At 35.1% G+C, this 21,354-nt stretch overlaps 1 protein-coding gene and 1 pseudogene across 1 annotated transcript; one reads left to right on the forward strand and one right to left on the reverse strand.

Annotated features, from left to right (window-relative positions):
* Nucleotides 1–12,169: 12,169 nt before the first annotated feature.
* On the reverse strand, nucleotides 12,170–19,623 carry LOC138856351 (uncharacterized; annotated as a pseudogene).
* Nucleotides 19,624–19,973: 350 nt separating this feature from the next.
* LOC138856359 (uncharacterized) lies at nucleotides 19,974–20,309 on the forward strand. The gene has a single exon (XM_070107277.1). It carries the CDS (start codon nucleotides 19,974–19,976, stop codon nucleotides 20,307–20,309), a length of 336 nt encoding a protein of 111 aa, XP_069963378.1.
* The last annotated feature ends 1,045 nt before the right edge of the window (nucleotides 20,310–21,354 follow it).

A 21,354-nucleotide genomic window follows, 5' to 3' on the forward strand; every position in this document is an offset into this window, starting at 1 on the left:
CGTGATCTGTGAAAAAAACAGCCTATAGAAAAGACTACCTTTACTTGGATCATCAGTTAGAACTTTCGGGTATAGCTGGGTGGGTAATGATACCACTTTTCAATTGGGAAAGAAAGTTCAGTCAAGGTATGTTAGCTGCGAGGACACATTAAACATTTTTATGGATGTCTCGAAAATGGAAGATGGCGTTGATGCGGCGATATACTGTCCCGAGTTAGGTTCCCCCTGCGGATAGGGGTAAGAATTTACCCGCGGTAAGGCCTGCCTGTCGTAAGAGGCGACTAAAAGCCAAATGCCCTATGACTGTTATTTTACCTTGCCTAGAAATATCAGCATAGTAATGATGTCAGAAATAGTGCTACAATACTCAGCTTGAACTGATATTATGAACTTTAAATGATATTCCAAATAAAAAGACATTTGAAGTTTAATCGACATATGTCAACAGTCATTGAGTTATGGGTAGCTCAACTGGCAGTAGCTTCGGCTACACAGTCTTACCGGAGACTCAATTCTGGTACCACGGGGAGCAGAATGACCTTGGACTTCGCTTCAATCTGCTCATTGGGTTCGGCCCTTTGGGGAGTATCGTGGTGGCTGTGGTTTAAACCTAAATGCTGGAAGAACTGAATTTTCAGTTCAAAAAAGAAGTTGCACAAGCAACTGGGTTCCGTATCCGAAAACGGAAGAGGTTTTAGGTCGGTCTCGAATCCTACTAAAATGGTTAGTGTGCCCCTACACACTGGCCACTGGTAACCAAATTAATACTTGCAAATAGCTCGTATTATTTGGGGCGCTTATCAACGCATTGTTTTGATACGTTGTGCTTTGGAGCACCGTGAGGGAAGGCTGTAGCCGGCAGGTACTCACGTAAAACACACCGGACGTTGTCCCAAGTTAGGTATAAGACAGCCTTTCAACTCAATGCGCAATTGTTGCCTATAGACATGCTTCTAAGTCCAATTATTTAATTTGTTTTGACGTCCCGGTTTTTAAATTATGTAGTCTAGTGTGTTGTGTAAGCTTGCATCAATATTTCTATCGTAAAGTGAAATTGTAAATATCATTTTGAGAAAAAAGTATTTGAAAATATTAAAGTAAACGCTTCATTGTAAAACCAATTTAACAATATAAATAAACAAGTCAGGAAGGGCAAAGTTCGGCTGTAAACGAAGGAACCTAGGGTTTAGTTATGGCATTTTATAGTACTTTTTCGTTTGAATGGCGTTTTGTAGACGTGGTAATGAATCGATTCTGACCATCTGTGACCATTCTCCCTTGGGTGTCAAGGAAGAAGCACACCAAGTTACACCAAGATATCTCAATTTTAATCAAGTTATCGCTTGGACGGACAGCAGGACGGACTCGTCTCGTCATCCTGTTCATTTATAAATAAGTATATAACACAATATCTATCTCGATTAGTTTTAGGTCATACAAACAACCGTTAAGTGAACAAAACTAACTCAGTAGCAACATGTTGCAAGAGTATAAAGAGAAATAATTAAAATAAGTTAGGAAAGGCTAAGTTCATGTGCGTACATTTTATAATACTTTCAACCGTTGGTAAAACATTATAAATATTAGACAAGTAAGAAAGTGCTAAGTTCAGGTGTAACCGAACATTTCATACTATTGCAACTTGCAAGGATCAAAGCCGGGGAAATACCTTCATATGTTGGCAAAACTTTATATTAAGAAATGTAGCGAAAATGTTCAACTTCATTATTCGACGAAATGGTGAGTGGATTATAATCAAATTTGGTATCATATTAATTTATTTTGAAGGTCATAGACTCATTTAGTTTTATTACTATATTTTACTTTCCGTCAGCAAAAATTATGCTAAAATCATTGAGGGCAAGAAATGGAAGGACTGATTGCATTTATTTTTGACATTGGTCAGGTATACTTGAGAACTTGATTTCAAGCAATTTTATGAATATATATATAAATATAAACTTACATACTATATGTATGTGGAGTAAAGTCAGCCGGACGTTTCATCGTGAATATCGGTTATATGGGGCCTAAGGCAAGGTTTAGGCCCAAAGATACACTGTTATTAGAAAAGCACGGTCTCTCAATTTCATTAAAATAACTTCGACATTGTGGTATAAAGTCAACTGGAAATTCGAAAATCTTTGTATTAGATATATGGGGGCTAAGGGAAGTATTACAATCTGTATGTAATCTGATTCAACCCATTTTAAATAGCATACCTTAACGGGCAGTATTTGTGCAAAGATTTATCCGGATACATAGATTGGTTCTTGGTTTGTATATTGGAAAGTGAAAGAGTCAGATGGAATTTAAAATTTTTTTATATGGGAAGTAGGCGTGGTTTTTGTTTGATTTCGCCCATTTTCGAACTGTAATGTAGGAATTTCAGGGTAATATTACGTACCGAATATGGTTGAAATAGGTCTAGTAAGTCCCGAGATATGGATTTTTCCCTAAATGTTAGCGGTGTCACGTCTATTGTCCAAATTGTCCGGCTTCTATAAAGTTATCTTGTACCTTCTCGGGTGTAAAATTTTATATCTCTGAAGCATTAAGTTATTGCTTATAGAAGTTTTTAATAAAACCGTTATGTGGGGAGAGTGCGGGGTTATAATCCGTTTTATCCATTTTTATTTGTCCTATGGAATGTACTAATTTCCTTGTATCTTCAGTCGACATTTTACTCCATTCATCCAATATAACGGTCTTGAGCATTTCTTTGCTGGTAATCGTATCTGTACGAATTCTGCGCTCCAATAGAGCCCATAAATGCTTAATAGGATTGAGTTCAGCCAACTCCACTTGCTGTCATACACCCCATCAATTGAACTCCACCCCCACCATGCTTTACGGTTGAAGTAAGATTTCATGTTTCAAAGGCCGTACCAGTTTTTCGCCACACTATCTGTCTTCCTTTTATTCTAAATACACCCTATTTTGGCTCGTCCGACCATAAAACCGATTCCCAGAAAGATATAGGCTTGGTTATAGGTTCGTTTGCGAATGCAATGCGCTTCATACGATTTTTTAAGGAAATGAATGGCTTTTTGCGTGCAACTCGCCCATGATGACCAGCCCTTTTTAATATTTTTCTTGCTGTGTCGTTGTATATTGTTTTTTTAAATTGTAGTTTTACATCTTCTGCTATCTGGGAAGCGGTTAAATGCGGATTAACCTTTACAAGAGATACAACTTTGCGTGTATCTCGATCAGTCAATATTCTCGGACGTCCAGGTCGAGGCTTTGAAGTAATAATTTCCCTTTTTTTGAAAGTTTGGATGGCGTATCGCACTGATGACTCCACTCTGTTGACAACTCGTCCAATTTCACGAAAGCTTTTACAGTCCTCCCTAAATTTTAAAATTATTTTTCGCTCATCAACACTTATTTCTTTGCCTGTTGCACTCATATCGATTAGCGCTAAATAATTCGAAAAACACACAAATTGCAGATTTTCCTTTGATTATCTTAATCTGTATTATTGACAATAACTTGCAAAACAAACAAATTAACAGGTCTTAAACGCATGGAAACTACAATAAACTAATGTAACAAGCAGTGAGCGGATACTTTTTCTGCTTACTCTCTATTAGTACAATTCAAAAATACAGTTAATTTTGCAAACGCACATAGGAATTCCATGAAATTTTGCGACTGTAATGCTATTAGTATGCGCATCTGATATTCTGAAAAGAACTTCAAAAACGCATATATTTTATTATTATTTTTATTGAAACAAATTCCACGAATTGGTGAGCGGAGACATCTTCGACCTAGTGTAGGTATGTGCATTAAACTTATTAGAGGGCGGGGCCACGCCCACTTGAAAAATTTATTTTCTTGCTACTGCAATCCCCTGTACGTGGCCCCATCTACGAACTCGTCCACAGTTTTTTGCCAATGAACACATGTACCGAGTTTAATTACGATATCTTAATTTTTACTCAAGCTACAAGCGACAGTCACCCTAATTATTAATATATACATACCTATGTATATAACTCCATATCTATCTCGATTAGTTTTAGGTGATACAAACAACGATTAGGTGTACAAAACTATTATATAGTATACATAAAACTATTATATATTATATAGTATAATAGTTTTGTTCATCTAACGGTTGTTTGTATCACCTAAAACTAATCGAGATAAATATGGAGTTATATATGTAACATCCTATGCCGTGCGATGCGTTCGCAAACCTAACTTACCTATGTAAAAAAATGCAACTCTCATCAATAATGTTTTAAATACATAGACGACTGCTCTACACGACGTAGCGACAGCGAAATTCCGTTGTCTGCAAATGGCATCTTGAAGGCAGCTTCTTGAACATTTTGAAGACGGCAACGACATATCAAACAGCTGATGTACACAAACCTTTCTAAAACCTTTCAATTCATTGAAATTTAAATATTTTGTTCAAAGTGAAATTTTTTGTGCAAAAAATATGTAAATACAAGTAGGTCGATTCATTTGTTTTAAATTTACAAATGATATATCAGAGCTATTTTATGCTTCTATTGCCTAAATAACGTTAGACTTGTTAGAGCGTTGAATAATTTTCAATTTCACATATTAGTGGCATCACTACAGAAATAGTTTGAAATCGGCGACAGCGACAACTGCAACCTCGTGCCGTGCTGTTGTCTAAATAACTGTGCCCATAAGAACCTGTGTATTTAATATTTGACAGATGCTACCTGGCGCCTGCCATCGTCTATGTGTTTAATACATAATCCAAGTCTCAACAAATGAAGACGTGCTTCCTTCCTATCCTTACATTATTGAAACAGAACGTTTTTAAAATAAAAATCAATAGAAGTTCGTCTCAAAAAAGACGTTTTGCGGTGACCACTATATCTCTGAACTGGGTCATCTTAAATTAAAAAACCAAACAGATTTCTTTAAAATAATGTTAAATCTAGTCATTAATCGAAGGAATAAGCAAAATAAAATTTTTTGAGAAAATGGCGATTTCCCAAAAAAAAAAACGATTTTTCATCGAAATTTCGACTACTTACTAAAAAATATATTTAAGAAGCTCGTGTTAAAATATAAGTTGGTCACCGACTTTGAAAACACCATTCTGAGAAGAACGCGTTTAAAGTTTGGTATGAACTTTACTGCCACAGTCGAGTTTTGACTTTACAATTGAATTGAATTTTTTGATTTTTTGATTTGATTCAAAGTCAATAAATCATTGTTAAAAGTCGATTCTCAAGTCGATGTTTTAAAAACACACTAACTATTTAATTTCTGGTCAAAGATTGAATAAATCTATACACAGTTCAACACTAACACTCGATTCAATATAAAACAAACGCAAGTGACTTGGTAAATCAATAATTTTAGTTTATTCCGAAACGAAATTAAATATATATAATATAATAATTGTTGGAATCGAACGTCGTGGGGGTCGTCTTGAATTGATGTGGTAGCGCGCAGGAACTTGTGTTCGAACGAATTATTTTAGCGAAGGTATGTGTGGCGCTCAGGCCCGTAGACGATAAGCGAAAGATGATGTGAGAGCGATGATCCCGTCCCTTTTGTTAGATGTACAGGTGCCGTGTTATGGTGTGTTTTCATCGAGTGGTGAGAACCTGTGATTGTTCTCTGGTGTGGTGTGTTGCATTAGGGTGCACCAGTTGTTACCGGAGAGAGTGGTGGTACTGAGGCTTAGCTCGTTTAAACATCCTGGGCCCCCTAGGCGAATATTTTGCCTAGTATTACACATATGTGCTGTTGAATGTATTTCGGCGTACTGTTGATGGAGTAGCCGAGGCGCGAATATTAGCTGTAAGAAGCAATTTTGGTTTTAATCAACTTATCAAGAACAAGTAGTTTCGCTTGCGATTTGTATTGTGGTATAGACTTGAGATACGCAACTATATTCTGAAATTTTTTTTGGTTTTATAGTTGGCAATACAATAAGGAGTGATTGTATTTACGATTTTTTTATTGTATCGATTTTTTATGCCGATTGTTTATGATTTGCCTTTTCTGTATTATCAGCAATTATTTGCAATCTCTTTATTATCGGCTTATGAGGATAGCGACTCCACGTCTGGTTCAGATATGGCCAGAATGGGTGCTTCTTTCAAACTTTTGAAGAGGGATCTTGCGAGAGTGAGATTTGTGAGTTTCGTTCACTTTTTTGAACTGAGACTTACAACTTTTACAAGTGTTTCCCATAAACTACCCGTATTATGAGCGCTTAGATAGATGCGATAAGTGCGACCTTTGCTTTTGTAAGTCTGGGTGCGTCACTGTATCACATTGCAAGTATGGTGATTCCTTAACTTTAATTTTGAATTGTATTTGATTATGAAAATTTAGGCAACTATGAGGCACTATAGTAAGAGAAAAGTCGATTTTTGGACTTTCTATGACAATTACTCGTATGTTGCGGACGATACTATGTATGGAAGTGGGCGATTGTGGCCAAGAATCGGTAGATTCGGATATCGTTAAGATTGTTTGAGGATTGTGACTATTTTTCTAAGTGAAGAAGAATTAGGATTTTCGCTTATATCATAATTGGCGAAAGCCATCCTGCGGGGTCAAAAATGTTATTGCGGATAATGCGGATATTGATTCAGTAGGATATGAAAGCTGATCAGATATCGCATTCCATTGGATCCCCTGTATTTTTATGTTGTACTGCCCTTTTCAAATTTAAGGAAATTAGTGTACAACAAATTTTCTTTTCGAATACTTAGTAATATATCTCGATGATTTGGTTGAATTATAGATATTTGTGTTTTTAACACTGGGGTTGTCAGAAGAAACTCTGACATGGTTTTTTGTGCCAATTTGTAGAGTGTTGGAAGATTGGGAGTTTAGTGGTAGTCGTATGACGTACCGGCCATTATTTGATCGAGTAGTTGTGGCTTTGTGGAAGTCTTCACAATACTGATCCTTTGGGGTTGTAATTGATAATTGGATTGGCATTTTTCTAACTCCTCAAATTTCCTTAATTGTGAATTAAGGTATTCTTTTGAATTTTCGTCAACTTGAGTTGTTGATGTGGAAACTGGTTCAGTAACTAGTCCACTTAGAATCCAACCGAATATAGTATTTTGGGCTAGAAGGGTCGTTGAAATTTTTTCAATACCTTCAAGCATTATTTGCGGTATAAGGTCGCTGCCTACTTTTTTGCAGTTGGGATCTGCTAGCTGCAGGTGTCAAACCTTTTGCCAATGCTTGCTATTTGTATGATAGCTTGGAAGCATATTTGTTAGCTGCGGTAAGACTATAGCTTCTGCTTTAATTCTCTTATCCGCTTGGGGGGAAATTAGGGTAATGGGGCAGATTTTATTTGAGTTTTGGACTACTCTTCCGCCCATTCCCGCGATTTCAAAGTTGGCTTGTTTTGTTGGCAGTTGTAGCCTATTTTGTGCCCTAGACGCTATGAAAGATCGTTGTGATCCTTGGTCTATTAAGGCCCTAAGTTTAAACAGTTCTCCTCGGTGTTCGATGGAGATGACTGCTGTGGGTAGTAATGCCCTATTTTGTATTTCGCTGTGTAGCGTTTGAGTGTTTTGTGTCTTTGAGCAACATGGTGTCATTAGGCAATTTTCGGTATTGTGGTTTTCGGGATTTGTAGTTGAAACTAAACCCGTGGTTCTTTTTATACTAATATATGCACTCTTTTGGGGTGAGCTGGGAAATGTGCTGTAGTGAAGCATTGTGTGATGTCTTTTTCCGCAGTAGATGCAATTGAATTTGCTTTTACAATTTATATGAGTATGCGTATGTGACAAGCAATTTGTACAAAGTCTTTTTGATCTGACCAAATTATTTCGTTCGTTAACTTTTAAGTTTTTAAACTTCTCGCAAGATTGTAGTTTATGCCCTCTCGTGCATAGTTCGCATGACGCAAGTATATTCTGTTCGGATGTGAACGATTGCGTTTTGTAAAAGCTTCTGTTTAATTTGTTTTTGCTACTAGCTTGGTGTCTATTGAAGCTTCTTTTTAGGTCGTTTTGAACAATTTTTGTTTTAATTAGTTTTTTATCTACCCTTTCAGCGATTTCGTACTGGGTAGTTAGAAAGTTTTTCATTTGTTGCCACGTTGGGCATTTCTTTCGTGATGAGAGCGATTGCTCCCACAAAAGTAACGATTTTTCTGGTAAAGTGGCGGTGCATATATTTACCAGTATTGGGTCCCAGCTGTCTGTGGGAATATTTTATGTCGATAGAACCGACAAACAATTTGAAACAGTGGATAGTAGTTTAACAAATTCTTTACTTGTTTCTTTTTTAATTTTAGGCAAGTTTATTAGTGTCGTTACTTGTTTATCGACCAATATTCTTTCATTTTCATATCTAGATATTAGAGCTTCCCAAGCCAAATTAAAATTGTCGTCATTTAGTGCGAACTGTTTTACTATTGCGCCTGCTTGACCTTTAGTTTTGTATCGGAGGTGATACAATTTTTGCGCTTTTGATAATTTTGGATGGTTGATGTAAACGGCAGTGAACATGTCCCGGAAGGACGGCCATTCTTCATAACCTCCATAAAATATTTCTGTGTCACATGCGGGCACCTCGAGATGGATGCCTGAACTTGCCTCGTGACTTTGAATTTGTGGCAGCTCTACTCTCGGATGTGGAGTAGGTGCAATCGCTTTTATTAGCTTTAATTGATCAAAAATCATAGCTTTTGTTTCTTCGTACTGGTCTAAGCAGTTTTCGTATAGTGCGTAAGCCGATGATTTAAAATCGTGTGGTAGATCTGAATTGTCATAATCTACTATGGCGTCATGACCCGTTTGGAGACGAGTCCAAAAATTGTCAATATTTTGTTTTTTTATTTCCAATAACGATTCAGAGATGTCTTGAATCGGTGAAGATGAAAATCGAGTGCAGTATCGTGTTAATCTGTCACTCTCAGAAATGAATTTAGTGGCACAAATATTTTTGCCTTTTGTTTGCTTTGTGGTAACCTGTCTTGCGCGTGTAGCTTCTGCAGGTGTAATTTGAATTTTATCCACATTCATCATTTTTTTTTTTTGTATGTTAAAATATTTGTCAAAATTTATTAAAATTTTCTCAGTGTAAACTGTATTTGCTAGCAATATGATTTTGTTGTGGTTTTATTTTGAATGTATTGCTTTAATTTATTTAATTATTAAAAATCGCACTTTTAATTCAATAATACTTTTTATGTCCTTATATTGATGTATTTAGGTACACCCTAATAAACGGACTTGTTAGTATATATTTATGTGCTCGGAAAATTGAGAGCTCGTTGAAGAGATCAATGTGCTTTTAGTTTTAGTATGTACGCAATCCTGCTTGTTTGTTACAAGGGGTATTGCGGGGTGTATGCCAATGTGGACTTTGAAAATATGTACAACTATATTTGTATATGTTTTAATATGTGTATATTTAAATATTATTTTTGTTTGTGTGCAATTGAGAGCTCGTTAGAGAGATCAATGCGTTTTTGTGTGGTTCGCAATCCTGCTTGCTTGTGGTTTAACAAGAACAAGAGGTTTTGCTTGAATAGATGTACCTACATATGCGTATGTACTTTAGTTCTTGTTAAAAGAATATTTTATGTATTTATATATATATATGTATATATATATATATATATTTTTTTTTTTTTTTAAGAGTTTGTTTTTTTTTTTTGTTTGCGTTTTAATAAAAAATAAAATTAAGGAAATTTTATTTCACTTTGTTTATTCATTCGCAATTTGAAAATCACTTTTTAGTGAATGTTTAAAATTTTAATAAATTAATATTACCCAATGTTGAGTATGGTATAAAAATATAGGTTGTATGCCGTATGTATGTATAAACCTGGCTTCTATATTTTGCAATAGAAACAGAGCGCGAAAAAGGAATTGATAATGTGCAAATAATTATGTTTACTATGTATAGAATGTATTTTTATGCATAATGTGTGTGCATGTATGGTTGATTTTTATTTTTTTTATTTTGTCCTTATATACATATGTAAATATGTATAAATGTATATAAATATTCTTATATCGAACAGTTTCGGGCTTTTTTCGCAAATTAAAGCGTTTGCGTGAAATTGCTGATCGGAAATTTTTTTTTCTTTTATTTATTTTTAATACAGTTTTTATAAGGATAAACTGTAGTTTTCAGTATAAATAAGTGCATATTAAATATAACAATAAGTGGAATCAATACGACTCACTTTGTAACGCCTCAAGGGTTTTTAGGGGAAATTTGATGTGTATGTTGGCGTTGTAGTTGCCAATTCTTCCTTCGCCTCCGCGAGAGTTTACTTCTTATTCCTTGTGTGTGTTATTTGTTCTTGATTTGTTGAACATATTTGTTGTATATATGTATGTTTTCTGTTTAGTCGCGACCGGTTTTTATATATTATTTTGTTTTTATTATAGTTTCGCGCCCGCTTTATGGATTTGGGTTTTGTTTTACTTTTAGTGAAAACGTTCTCTCCTTTTTGTATTTTGTTTAGCCCGTACTTATTCTATATATGTATACATACATATGTATGTATGTTTGAATTTCTTTTCTTTTTTATATTTTTAATTGTATCTTTTCATTTTTATTTGTCACTACATACCACTTTTTTTTTTTGCACTTTTATGTAACTGCACTGTTATTATGTTTGTAAGTTTAGTTAATTTGATGTTAAAACCAAAGGTGCCATTCGGTATGGCTCGAAGGACCATGAATAAATCTATACACAGTTCAACACTAACACTCGATTCAATATAAAACAAACGCAAGTGACTTGGTAAATCAATAATTTTAGTTTATTCCGAAACGAAATTAAATATATATAATATAATAATTGTTGGAATCGAACGTCGTGGGGGTAGTCTTGAATTGATGTGGTAGCGCGCAGTAACTTGTGTCCGAACGAATTATTTTAGCGAAGGCATGTGTGGCGCTCAGGCCCGTAGACGATAAGCGAAAGATGATGTGAGAGCGATGATCCCGTCCCTTTTGTTAGATGTACAGGTGCCCTGTTATGGTGTATTTTCATCGAGTGGTGAGAACCTGTGATTGTTCTCTGGTGTGGTGTGTTGCATTAGGGTGCGCCAGTTGTTACCGGAGAGAGTGGTGGTACTGAGGCTTAGCTCATTTAAACATCATTTCTTAAGTTCCATTTGACGTATTTCTTTATTGTTATAATAAGTTATTATATTCATTTATTCATCGTTTACAAATTATATTTGAACAATTCACACATAAGTATTTAATAGTTTTATAGTAGTTTTCAAGTTAAGTTTTGTACTTATAGTATTCAAGTTAATTATTAAAGTAACAATTAAATATATATATAATATTGATTAATAATATAACATTAAAATATTAGTTTAGAGTTTAATAAGGTATCCATGTGACATAGGAATTTAAAAAGATAATTTAAGATTTCTACATGTCTTCGCTAATTGATCTCAGAAACACTAGTTCATTCAAATGATTAGCAACGAGACCAGCATGTGAAAACAATCTTTCACAGGGTATAGAAGTTGCTACAATCTATAGAAATTTCCTCGATACACCCCATAAGTGAGGATATTCATGTTTAATTGATTCCCAAAAAACAAGTGGATTAGGGCATTGTTGTCGTGCTACAACTGGACGATTCAACAGTATCTGCTTGGGACTGGTTGCGCTTGACAGCTTCATCGAGATATGATCAAATATCATTTCATCATTTTCATCTTTTTGAGGTTCTTGGGCTTCAATAACTGGAGTAACTTCTTCATGGAAAGGTATTACAGAAGAATCCGTAGCCTGTAATGCTAATTTTCTCTCAATCCTTACCGATCGCCTAATAAAGAAAATAAAATGAAAAAGGAAATTAATTTATGGATATACTTGTAGTTAACTTTTATTTGCAATTAGTTAATAAACTCACCCATGTTAGTGACTGCACGAGCAGATTCTCGAATACTATAGAAGGCGCACTTCTTATACCGAGGATCAAGAAAAGTTGCACAAGCATACAATTTCACCAATTCAATGTTTCCATATTTATTTTCAATTTCTTGAGTGAGTTTTTTTTGGTAATTGTCCCCTATCGCAGTATCTGGCTTAAAATCTTCAGTTTTCTGTAAAATATAAATTTTATTGCCATTAAAAAGGAACCAAAGTAAATGTAACGTGCAACAATCAATATAATTTGAATCTAACTTACTTTTTTTAAACCAGCAATCAAAGGGATACATTTACTTAATAATAACATTTTTTTCGGAGCAAACTTCTTGCGTAACTCTCCAAAGAGAACTTAAGATATCGCGAATTTCAATTATAGAGTCAAGCTCATCTCCTGTTATCATATTAGGAGGCTTAGCTTTTGACGATTTGTCCAATTTAATCTGAAGAAGTACCTTTCCAACATAGTCGGCAAGTACAATAAAACGATTAACCATTTCATAACAGGAATTCCATCTTGTTTTTACTTATTATTATTATTAGTATTAGTTTAAGACGCTTTGCTTCTGGTAACTTGTTTTGTAAGGTCAACAGCTCAGTTGTAGCTCTTTCAATGTGTCTAAAAAATGTTACGATTTTTTAAACTTTTGTCAGCAGATTACATAATGTTTTTTGCTCAGTAGTTTTGTCAGGCTCTAAAATTACTGAATCATCGATAATAAAAAACTAAATAAAATCTTTATATAAAGGAAGTTCGACTATTTGATCTACAGATTCAGATGCTGGTGGGGTTACGTTTATGTCAATCAGTCCTTGCTCGATATTGTTGATGCCATGTCCAATACACGAAGTGTGTTTTTCACTGTCGAATTCACTTTTAATGGCTCCCTTAATATTAGATCCTCCGTCAGAAACAAATGCAGCAATTTTCACATCACTTAGACCCCAGCCATAAAATATTTCCCATCTTCTCGTTTGTTATGATGATATTTGACTAAGCTTTCAAGTAGTGGACTGTCAAACCGAGATAACTCCAAATGTGTGCCCAAATATCTGTCGTTAATTGGTGTTTTTGAGTCATCGCTGCTGTCAATGTCGGTTCACATGGCAACGGATACAACGGCTGAATTTTGTTAACAAACGCTTTGAATCCAGCTCTTTCTATAGTTGATAAAATAATAATATCAATAGCGATTATGCGAACAACAGCTGTTGTTACTTGGTTATGTTTCCAATCTCCAACTGATAAGTGACAAATAAAATAATAGTCAATAAATTATTTCTTCAACTAAAGCCGCAAAATTAAACTAATAAATACCGGCAAAAGAAGTAGCATTATTTATACAGCGATAAAGAGGCCCCTGATGAATATTAAGTTTGAGTGAGGAAGTTGACTGAAAAAAAGAGTGCTTTTATTTTCTATAGAAACTGACGCATGAGAAGCAGATGATTCAATAGCCATCAAAGCCTAGAAAGAAAATAAACTCAAATTTTTCAGAAAAAAAAGTAACAGATAGAAATAACCTAAGAATCTTTTGATAAATTTTATATAAAATCACCAATCTAAGTAAATATAACTAATTACCTTTTTAGGTTGAATCACTAATTCATTCACTTCACCGTTGCTCTTTTCCTTTGACGGAGTATCTTTGTTTGAATCAATCAATTTAATGAGATGATTGCAGCGCTTCATCATAGTTGATGTGCTCTTATTAAATAGAAATTCTTTTTTACAAATATTGCACTTTACTTTATTGCCATTGTCGGTTTTGGAACAATAATTCCAGGTAATACTAGGAGCCGTAACAATACAATTATAATTAAAATTTAATTTCTGGTCACTAAGGGTACACAGGGATATACTTATTAAAAATGGTTTCCAAGGATACCAGCGATGATATTTTTATGATCCAATCAGCCTCCTGTTTCTCAGTTTTTCATACAACGAAAAGAAGTGCAAGAAAGACAACTTGAGTAACTTTTAACAACTTTCACTATACCATAACAACTGTTTAAAAACAGTCGAAGTCATCGAGTGAGAATCGATTTTAATCGTTTCGAGACATGTTCAAGTCGACTCTAAAAAGTCCATTATTTTGATTAAAAGATCGATTCTTCACTAAAGTCAGAGTCGACTTTTATTGCGAAAAGGCTGCGCCTGCTGTTGGCAACTACAACTACATCCGGCAAAAACTAGTTGAGAACTTTACGGAAAGCCAGCAGAAGCGCCTTCAACGAGTTCTAAAGGTGCGGCTGTTGGATGATCGCCAACCCAGTAAGTTATATAACAAGATGAGACGCACTGCGGGCCCAGCTCTGAGCGAGAGCATCCTGCATGATCTTTGGATCAATCGGCTGCCACCCTATATACATGCGCCCATCATTGCGAGAACGAGAAACTCAAAATTGCAGATTCAATCACCGAATGTCTGGCCATCAAGGAGGGGTAAGTTTGTGAGGTTAGCGCGGAATCCGAATCTTCGCAAGATTTTTTTCGCCTGCAAGTCGAAATCGCTGTCTTGTCCAAACTTGTCAGCCGAATTTTAGAAAACGACAAGGACGACGGATCACCCGTTTCTAGCATTGCAGAGGTTATTCTCAAACTCAGCCTTAATTTGCGATGCGAATGCGAAGCTAGTTTAAATTAAGAGACTTTGGCGTTATACACTTCTTTTTTATGAAATAATCTTCGGATCTATTTATAAAACAAAACATGAACAATAACAGAAAATCCAAAAAAAAAAATAATAATAAGAAAGTTTTCATGTTACTATAATATATTATATAAACACTGCTCTAAAAGTTGGCGAGTTATAAAAGTTAATTTTTTATACATTTACTAATGCCATATTCTCTCCGACTCCGTAAAATTAAAATTAAGTAACGTGGTATTCGTTTATATGCACAGTAGGCAGACTAATGCCTCTGGATGTATGTATGCATGAGTATGTATGTACATATACAGTATATTGTGAAATTTGATCACAACAGAATGTTCACATAATATTTTTCAATTTCATATTGTAATTTTATTCTCCAAAATCATGGGAACTAAATAAAATGGTGGTTTCTTTACAATTTTTATTTTTCCACGGTTCTTAATACTTATAAAAATACCGGAAATCCGTGGTGGCAAAAATTATGAATTGCGGCTGCACGTATGAATAAGTGAAGTTATGTGCAACCGACATTTCAGAACATTAGAAATTCTGCTTTATTTTAAATATAGAATCAACATTCCTTCTAAGGCATCCAACACCTAATTAAAGTGTAAAAATAGTTAAATTTAATAATTTGTATATTATTTAAAAACATGTCTGTACTTACGTATTTGAAACCACATGCGCGCAACTAAGCCATTAATGGAAAGATTATTTTGAGACTACCAATCTATCGGTTATATTGCTGTTAATTACCCAACAGCGCTATCAGAGATTTCTGTTAAAGTTTCTATGAGTTTCTTAAGGCCCAAACAACTTGACAACTCTGCTGTACGTCTGATCGTTCATCCCTTTCTTATGCGTTACCACTAGATTATGTAAGTTCACTCAAATGACATTTGGCCTGAGGAACGCGGGTCATGAATGATTTTTGTATCGTATCGAAATCTATTGAGGAGCATAAAGAACACCTCCGTTTTGCCTTCAATCGTTGAAAAAAATACAACTTAATCATCAGCGTTGCCAAAGCGCAGTTTAAGGAGCAGAATTGGAATTTTTGGGTCATTCTATTACGAAAGATGGCATCCGTCCACTGCCTAGCCGCGTTCAAGCTTTGACGAATTTTGAATTTCCAACCGTCGCAAATCAGCTTAAGCGTGTTTTAGTGATGCTCAAAAAAGTACCTAAATGTCTTACCGCGGGTGGGTGACCGAAAAGACTGTATTGAGCTGAGAATATAATTCTGCTTTTATTTTACTTTTTCTAGTCTTTATATACAATTTTAATTCTAACTTATAACGCATCAATGTTTTTCTGAACCTCTATTTTATCAATGCATATATTTACTTATGTATGTATTGCAATATAAAAGCATATAATTTTATGTTTGTTTATGTCTATATGTACGTTTTGTACTACCTCAGCATTATCACCATTGTATTAATCTACAAGCGACAACCAATCTTAAGATTTTCACTAATACACACGCAAAAATGTCCCACTTTGTACGGGTTGCCTACTCATATTCTACTACTACAAAGTCGAAACGCCTCAAATCTACTACAGTGTGTTGCCGTGTTATGTTTTAAAATTTATAACTTTAAGAATGTTTCTTTTACATATTCAAATATTTTCCTAAAATTCCTAAAAATTAAATTTAAATTTAATAAGTAAATCACTGTGAGTGATTTAGAATAGTTTGTTAATATTTTATTTTTATTTTTTTCTAGTTATATATGTTATTTATATATATTATTAAACTATAACCATTTATTTACATGTCTTTGTCAAAGAAGGCAGATTTGGATCAGGTGATCTCAGCTGTGTTACTTACATACGAAAACAGCTGATTCTTACAATACATGTGTACACCGACCACAAGCCGCTCGTTTTTGCTTTTTGTCAACATTTGCGTAAAGCTTCAGACCAGGGATAATGGGATGCCCAACTCTTTCCAGTGTGAGAGCGCCTCAAAATTAGCGTTTTTTATAACATTTTGAATTGTAGCCAGATCAGTCAAAATAATAATTTTAGGGCATTTAAATTAAAATACCCAACATTTATTTAGATTAAATATTAATATACATGTATCCATTAAACATATGCAGAAACTATATAAACCCTTTTTTGTGATTTGTCATATATTAAAACTTTTGATTTTTAAACTTTCAACATTTAATCAAAAAAATAAATGTATTAGCTCTCAATGGATAAATGTTTTTTATAATTTTTTATTGAAAATCAATACTACTAAGCATGGTATCACAAAAGATTTCATCACATACATTCCAATTTCGCGTTTTCTTTCATTTTTATTGTTTTCCAATTTTTGTTAGTGATCTTTAACAGTGGCAAGAAATATCTTTGTTTACATATTTTTCTGTAGGATTTCAGTCTGGCCGTCCCTCTTTTTCCAATTGCTAAACGTCAGACCTCCTGAACTTTGACAGTTGCTTGAGTTCAGGAGGTTTTGACGTTTAGCAATTGCGCTCTCATTTCCAGTGAGAGACGAGTTGGACATCTCTTTATCTCTGCTTCAGACCGACAAGCCAGACAGCTGGACTTCATATCGCAAATCGCAACTGATATTCGATGCAGATAGTGTTGCAACTGACTATGACAGAGTATTTCTTGTACTTCGGTACTTGTGCACAAGTACCTAGTGGGTATCGAGTACATTGTACAAGTATTTCATCTTAGCAAAGTTAATGAAACGCGGATATAAAATATCCGTAAAAAATAAGCATGGCAACGCCAAATTAATTACCGAGCAAACGTTCTCTTATTCTTATTTTGAAGCAAATTCTATGAAAAATGTATTTATATGTAATATGTATTTATGGTAACATAATTTCTCTTCTCTTTCCTCATTTGTTTTTTCAAGCTAACGGTTCTATAAATATGAATTTCACAATTTCGTCATTTCTGTAAGTAACGTTTTATAGAGTGCAAGAAAAAATGATTTTAAGAAAAGTGTGCAGAAAAGGCTTACCGTTTTTAAGAAAATGGCGCTCATATAAAAAATTTGGGAACATTTCGAAGAAATTAACAAAAAGGATGCATGCATTGAAAATGTGTGATAAAGTTTTGAGATAATACTTCAAACTTGTATAAGCAGTCATAATATTGGCTTAAAAATTGTAATAAAATACATCAAGCGAAAATATGTAAGTTTTTCCAGATCATATTATATTTTATTATTGCTTAATATGCTATTTAACTGTTTCATAGCCCAAGCGATAACCATCAAAAGCCTGCATACAAAAGACCGGTTTAATGCTTCCACCAAAGCAGCCCGCTTCAATTCGAGCTGACTTTTCGAAAGTAGTATCGCACCAAGGTACATTTTTTCTGGTTTTTGTGATTTTATTTTGAATTTAACCAAAACTTTATTATATGGAAGGTGGTGTATACATCAGCGTGTTCACAACCTGATGTATACAGCAACGTTTTATATAATATTTTATATGCCGAGACATGAAGCCCTTCCATGTAGTTTCAGGTATGTGACCTCAACGTTTTTACACTGATGAATAAAAAAAACTGCAAGCCAATTTTTGCCCTATATATTACCCTTTTTTTGGTTTTCTTAATTTTTTTAAAAAATTTGTTAAAACTAGTGATTTAAAAAAAAACCGATTATTATTATACATGATATTTGACAATGTTTTTGGTGATGGTCCTTATCATTTTCTTCCATATAAAAACAGATTGGAGCACACGTGTAACTTATTACGTTATATATGTACATAGAATAAAAGAAGTAAGACTTTTAAAAATTTTTCAAAATACTATTGATAATACTCATCACTAATCACTCCAACTATTAATTGCATAACTTCCCAAATTAAGGACACGAAAAGTTCGATACTAGCTATTTTAGCTATGATAGCAACACTTACTTCAGGAATTCAAAAACGTTTTGGTCAAGTTGAGTACCATAGTGGTATTGCAATGACTACCATACTTAATCCCAGATTCAAGCGTGTAGGCTAAGGGAGCTTGTTAAAACGCAATCAAAAAGTAGTAGTGATTCGGATGAAGATGCTGAGGTATCTTATGACTTTCGGAAACACCACCGCGAACTTGTTTTAGAATTTTAAAGTGGGAAGACTTAAAAGTCTACTACCCATCACTTTATAAGATTGTTCAAAATTTATTTTGCATAGTTGTAACGTCAGTTCCTTGTAAGCGTCTATTTTCCAAAGAAGGATCTATAATTTCTCAAAAAAGAAGTCGCCTTTCACCTGAATACCATAACAAACTTTTTTTTTTAAACAGTTTAAGTTTGTAACACCCAGAAGGAAACGTATAAAATGATCAGCATGATGAGCTGAGTTGATTTAGCCATGTCAGTCTGTCTGTATATATACGAACTAGTTTTTAAGCTGTCGATCTGAAATTTTGCACCTGTACTTCTCTCACTAAGAAACTGCTCATTTGTCGGAACGGCCGATATCGGACCACTATAGCATATAGCTGTCATACAAACTGAACGATCGGAATCAAGTGCTTGTATGGAAAACTCTTTCATTTGACGACGTATCTTCACGAAATTTGGCATGGATTATTATTTAAGGCAATAATGCAATCTCCGAAGAAATTCTATAGATCGCACAATAACTAAACGATCGGAATAAAGTGCTTGCATGGAAAACTTTTTTATTTGACGAGGTATCTTCACGAAGTTAGGCACGAGTTATAGTTTAAGGCAACAATGTATTCTCAATGCAACCGAAGTTAACGTTTTTTCTTGTTTTAAACAGAAAAAAAGTTGGAATTTAAATCGGAGAAAGTACTTTCAAAAGTACAAAATCGAGCATCATCCTACAGTACTTTCCATAGCATCGAGTACTATCTCTAATACTTTAAAATGAGTCTAGTACTCATCGCATACATAGTGGTATTGGAACATCACTACTTTAATCAACTATGATGGGCTTGCTGATAATCAAGCTAACGACGAGAAATTAAAATCATATTTAAACGTTATAATTTTTCATTTACCTGAATTAAGAAGTTTTGTTCTGACTTCCAGCTTGAAGAAACTTGCTTGCGACATATCGACAGCCCGTATTCGCTCTTTTGTGACAGCGAGGTTTCGTCAAGCCTTTCTTCAAGCCATACACAATCTATCACACCCTGGGATGCACGAGATCCAATATATATGTAGCGATACTATACAACAGATAAAGTAATGGCTAGCAAGCTCAAAACTCCAACTTGCTGGAAAAAATTCTGAGGCAGTGCTTATTACAAGTAGGAAAAAACTGGAGACTACTTGTATTTCTCTTAGCATAGATTGGCATAGCCGTCCGTGTGAATGCGGCCTTAAACAGAATAATGGTCAACATTGGAGGACCAAAACAGAGCAGCAGAGCGCTCCTGGCTAAGGTTAGCCAGTCAATCATAATGTATTCCGTACCTACATGGGGACCAGCGTTAATGCAAATAAGATATGGCGGAATATCAGAAACGGTATGCCGGCTGAGCGCCATCAGAACCGTCAGTGCATTTCGTAACGTGTCAGATGAAGCTGTTAGCATTATATCTGAAATAATGCTACCAGATGTAATGGCTCGTGAACCGAAGCGAATTTACGGCAAAAGCAAGAGTGTGGGTAGGAAGTTTACAATGACAGAACGCAAAAAGGAAAGACCAGCCAGCATACAGGAATGGCAGAATCGCTGGGACGCATCAGTCAAGGTGAAATGCACGCACCGCTTAATTGGCAATGTGCAAGCATAGGTGGAAAGAAACTGACTTCTATATGACGTTCCTAACGGGGCATGGGTGTTTCCGAGAGTACTTGCTTGCTCCTTTTGTGGTAGCAGTAGCAAAAATGCAAAGCACATATTTTTTCACAGCCCAACATTTTCGAAAGAGAGACAGAACCTGGAGAAGGAAATGGCAGACCAAATAATTCCAGAGAATATAGTGCCTTATATGTTGGAATTCAGACAAGTATGGAGCATTATGGAAAAGACGACAGCTCTGATACTCCAAGGGCTGAGAAGAGCCGAACGACAAAGAAGCAGTGAAGCTAGAGCCGCGAATAAACGACACAAGTCAAAAGGCTAAGCTGATCCTGCGATGAAATGCTTAACGGCGATATCGCAGGGTTTTTCATCACAGCTATAGGGGACGGAGTTGAGGGTTTAGTACGCAGGCGTATCTCGCCGCAGGTCCAGAATGGGGTAACAATCCTGACTAATACTAATAAATATTAGTATCTATGTAAGATTCCCCCCCTGACAACAAACAAAAAAAAGCCTGGGATTCGCGCAACTTCCATTCGTCTGTCCGTCCGTGCAAGCGATAACTTGGGTAAAAATTATATAAGGTTGGAAGGTATCTCCCTTCCGCTTTTTTGTCTTTTGAATTTCGCGGCTATGTACAAAGCGCTACAGAGCTCGTATCTGGCAACACTATACATAATTTGAAAGGTCTTGACATAACCTACAAAACAACGCTATGCATGATTAGTTTGGATATTGCGTTCAACAGTTATAGACGTGTAAACATGGAGTTCACTAACGCCGAAATTCGCGCTATTTTAAAGTTTTCCTTCGTTAAAGGCAAATCCGCTAGAGAATCAACGCCTGCGATATGCTGCTGGATCGGAACGAACTCGTCCCATTCTTGAAGCGGATGGTGACTGGCGATGAAAAATAGATCACATACGACAATATCAAGCGAAAACGGTCGTGGTCGAAGGCCGGTGAATCGTCCCAAACAGTGGCCAAGCCGGGATTGACGGCCAGGAAGGTTTTGCTGTGTGTTTGGTGGGATT

Source organism: Bactrocera oleae, chromosome 2, assembly GCF_042242935.1.
Source record: "Bactrocera oleae isolate idBacOlea1 chromosome 2, idBacOlea1, whole genome shotgun sequence".
Classification (NCBI taxonomy): Eukaryota; Metazoa; Arthropoda; class Insecta; order Diptera; family Tephritidae; genus Bactrocera; species Bactrocera oleae.

What these genes read in the sequence shown, in the direction of transcription:
- LOC138856359 (XM_070107277.1), top strand. Translation starts at nt 19,974, where the DNA reads ATGTATTCCGTACCTACATGGGGACCAGCGTTAATGCAAATAAGATAT.